Raw genomic sequence first — 3,878 nt, 5'->3', positions numbered from 1 at the left:
AAACAGGTTATCCAACGAGACAGAGCCACACTGCTGTACCGGACTCAGTATTGATTTTCTTCACAAGATAGCAGCCCAACTGAACTTTGACTACTACTTGTACGAAGTAGAGGATTTACAATGGGGCACCCAAGTAGGACATTTTCACGATTTCAATTTCTATAATACTGAAGTTTGTTATTGTTTTTTTTAAATTTTTGTTTAATGTTTTCAGCAACTGTGCGTTCAAGGAAACTTTTTGAAAGAAGGGTTTATCAAATGAATGCAATTTGAATGTGAATTTCAAATAAAAGTTTGAGATCCGGTTTTCTAATTTTAATGCGTTCAAGGTTTTTTGTTTGTTTTTGTAAAGTGTTTTAAGGCGCTCTCAATTGCATAAGGTCATATGAGCGCGCGGGACACACCTAATATTTTCAGTTGGTAGGAAATTTTGAATTTTTCCCGGGTGGCGGCCGAAGCCTACTCTTATCGATTTTAGATCACCAAGGGGTTCAAAGTTTGACTGAAGTATAAGAGGTAGGCTTTATATATACACATATCTTCTGTTATAGAAAAAAGGAAGATCTATCTTTCGCTTTATTCCGCTTACTGATTTTTTTCTGCGCGAGCAGCTCATCGGTTTAGAAAGTTGAAAAGTACATTCTTATAAAACCAAAAAAGCAAAACGAATCAAAGACCCCCCCCCCCTTCCCCCTCCTCCTAAGTAAAATAAAATACATAAAATAAACTAACAAAATCCCCAAAACACAGAAAACAACGTTCATTTCTGAGGAAGAAATGAGCAGGTTACTGAACATCTTCGCTCAACTCTACAGCTGAAATAACCATGAGCTTTACATAGACTATAAATTGAAGGGGAAGTTGCTATGAATTTTTTTGGTTATTGTTGGTTTCTGCTTTCGACTAGAACACTTACGAAAGTAGATTTAGTAATTTTTGTTTGGATGATTTTGCTTCATTTTGTTCAAAATGGTGTATAGACAGTTTGAGACTAGCTTCTCATTTAATCTAATTAATTGTACTCAAGACCCCAAATTCAATATCTATGTCGGTATAAAGTAGATTCTATCGGGAAAGAATAAATATATCCCCGTTCCCCTTTTCGAACTGCCTGTCTTAGTGTGCAATACACAGATTCCCCATGGGTTTGCATTTATGTCTTACAGCAATAGGAAGACAGCGGGATGTGCTGCTTTTTTTAGAGGAGAGGGGGGGTGGTGGAAGGGGGGAGGTTACATTAACTTTACCGAAATTTCCGCAATCTGAGAGTGATAGCCACACACGTAGTACATGACAGGCTCCAGTTATTAAAAAGTTATGCTGTTGGATCAGAGAATACACGTGAAAGGGATACAATCTTATTAGTATTAAGTATTATAAGAAGTTGAGTGTAACATAGATATACCGACAGGGCTTTTTAAATTAACCATTGGTCTTGATAAGCTGTACTTAATCGAGTTAGTCGTGAGGAAAGGCTATTTTGGCAAACTACCTTTCATTTTTCAACGCTGATAATTACCCTCCACCTCCCATCCCCCAAAAATAAATAAATACAGTTGGGTTTTTTTTAATAGAGAGAATCGTAATTTTTAATTCAGACCTCAGACGACAAATGCACCGTCACCCATCCCCCAATCTACCCTTTTCCTCTCACTTTCAGATGGCAGACGGAAACTGGGACGGGATCGTTGGAGAATTGAGAGAGGGCCGTGCGGATATGGCTGTGTCCTCCATGACCATCGACGAGGATCGTAGTAAGGCCATCAACTTCTCCGTGCCCTACATGGAGACGGGGATCACTTTCATTGTTGCCATCAGGGAGGGGGCCATCTCAGCCACTGCATTTTTAGGTCAGTATAGTGCCCGTGTTATTTTTTTGGAAAAGGTAGATCTATATCGATTCTTCTTTTTTTTAAACTTTATTTTACCACATGTACGAAATGGACTTTCAAGCATGGGGCGTCTCCCTGGGAGTGCTTTATTCTGTGTATAATTAACATTTCTGTTCTTCAATAACTAATTAGCACGTTCTGAAGAAACTTTTGAAAATCGAATCAATAAGAGAATGAAAGTTGTCTACCTGGCTCGCATGAAGCTCATTTTTGGTTTGTGAGTGGTTTTGAGTTCTTAGATATGGTCTACCGTTTTATATTTTTTTCATATTATAAATGACATAACATACATAGATGTTTGAAAACAATATTCAAGGGGATGTTGGTTCAGTTTAGATCGGCGTTCACTCGCAACCTTTACAGAGAGGTCTATGATATACTGATCTGCAGATAAGGAGTTATAAACCCGAGGAAGAATGCCTCTGAAAAGGCTCCAGGGAGGCCAAATGCAAACAGTTTACGGCTTCGGAGAAACAGTTATTTTAAAGCAAAGTGCACTGTGTGGTGTATATTTTACTTTCCAGTTAATTCAGGAATGATTTGTGCTTTCCTGCCCTTAACGTCTTTGTGTATCTGTTTCTTTGATTGTTTGCTCTCAGTCTCGCTTGTCTGTTTGTACATGCAGTAACAACTGTGGTTCATTTTAATCATTTTTTTGACGTCGATACCTTTTCGGATTTTTCTGAGCCGAAGTTCAGCAGCGCCTAAGGAGCAGTGTAATGTCTTTTTTTTTTTTTTAAGTAACACACGTCATATACGCTGATTGGACACTTTGGCTGAGAAGAGTGTAGTCTTTTATACAGTTGGAGCAGGGAAAAAAGAAATCTTGTCTGCAGTAGAGTATACAGAATTTGTCTTACATTGATTTTGGAGACGTTTGGTTTGTCACGGTCTCGCAGTTATTGCTACATAATGACGGAGAAATTATAAAGTCTCAACTGAAAAAGCTGCTGGGCTGTCCTACGGTAGAAAACTGCTTCTCCCCTCGATGGTTATCGGAAACAGAAAATGAAAGAGTAAAAAGTAGTAAATAAGGCTTTTCAGTGTACTGTTTTTTCCGGGGTAGTGGACGAATATGAATACAGAATAATATCTTATCACAGACTGTGCTATATTTGTCTACACCCCGAACGCTATCTTTAAAAAAATGAATAACAGAACAGCATTCACCTGCTCACAACGGGGATGTGGAAATAGGATTCCGAGAAGGATAACTAATTAATTGTTAATCGTTGAAACCAGTGTGGTGAAGTAGATTTGAAAACTCGTAAGCTTAGATTTAAAAACAAGGAAGCAAACTTGTATCTTTTTATAAGAGTGTGTAAGACCTTTTTTTTCAAACAATCATATCTTGGGATCACTTCTGGTTTGTAGTCATTTTCAATCGCCATCTATCTCTTTCCCTTTTCACGGTTCATTTTATTATTGCGCTCAAGTTTGAACTGATGTGGTGGTGTTTATTTTTATGCCCGTCAGTCAGTTTTTGAATGAATTTAAATAATAACTGCACAAAGTGGGCGTGAGAGCCCTTAGATTAGTTCATGATTCTTGATTTATTCATGTCATCTAAAGCCCATGAGAAGTGTGTTTGTGGAGAGAGCATTGAAATACGTGACACATCATTTTGCATCGAGTCGTTGTCAACTTGTCAAATACGGCACCGCTTGGTAACAAACCTCGATCAGAATTTTCTGGATATCAGCATTTTGCACAACTGCGGACAAATTAGGATCCCCTTTAATTTCATAATAAGATACTGACTCTCAATTTAAAAAAAAAATTCAATCCGTAATTTGAAATAAAGGCTTTACGTAAGAGTAAACATACCGAAAAAGATAACACAATGCAAGTTTACAAACAATGTATTCGCAATAAGGAGAAGGAAAGAAAACGTTTATTACAAACTTGATAAAGCGTAAAAAAAATATCCTTGTAAAATCTCATCTGCATCCCCGTTTCTACTTTAACTCTCTCTCTCTCTCTCTC

At 37.6% G+C, this 3,878-nt stretch overlaps 1 protein-coding gene across 1 annotated transcript in view; it reads left to right on the top strand.

The window, feature by feature from the left end:
- The first annotated feature begins 6 nt into the window (after nt 1–6).
- Nucleotides 7–3,878, top strand: part of LOC118477378 (glutamate receptor ionotropic, NMDA 2D-like) — a 9,806-nt gene continuing 5,934 nt past the window's right edge. Inside the window, exons 1-2 of the mRNA XM_035968694.1 lie at nt 7–133; nt 1,661–1,850. Coding sequence (XP_035824587.1) covers nt 1,661–1,850 — 190 coding nt within the window. The 5' untranslated portion in view covers nt 7–133. The remainder of the gene's footprint in view (nt 134–1,660; nt 1,851–3,878) is intronic.

Source organism: Aplysia californica, unplaced genomic scaffold, assembly GCF_000002075.1.
Source record: "Aplysia californica isolate F4 #8 unplaced genomic scaffold, AplCal3.0 scaffold00076, whole genome shotgun sequence".
Classification (NCBI taxonomy): domain Eukaryota; kingdom Metazoa; phylum Mollusca; class Gastropoda; order Aplysiida; family Aplysiidae; genus Aplysia; species Aplysia californica.
The sequence above is the reverse complement of the archived record's forward strand: the minus strand, read 5'-3'. Positions and strand labels throughout refer to the sequence as shown.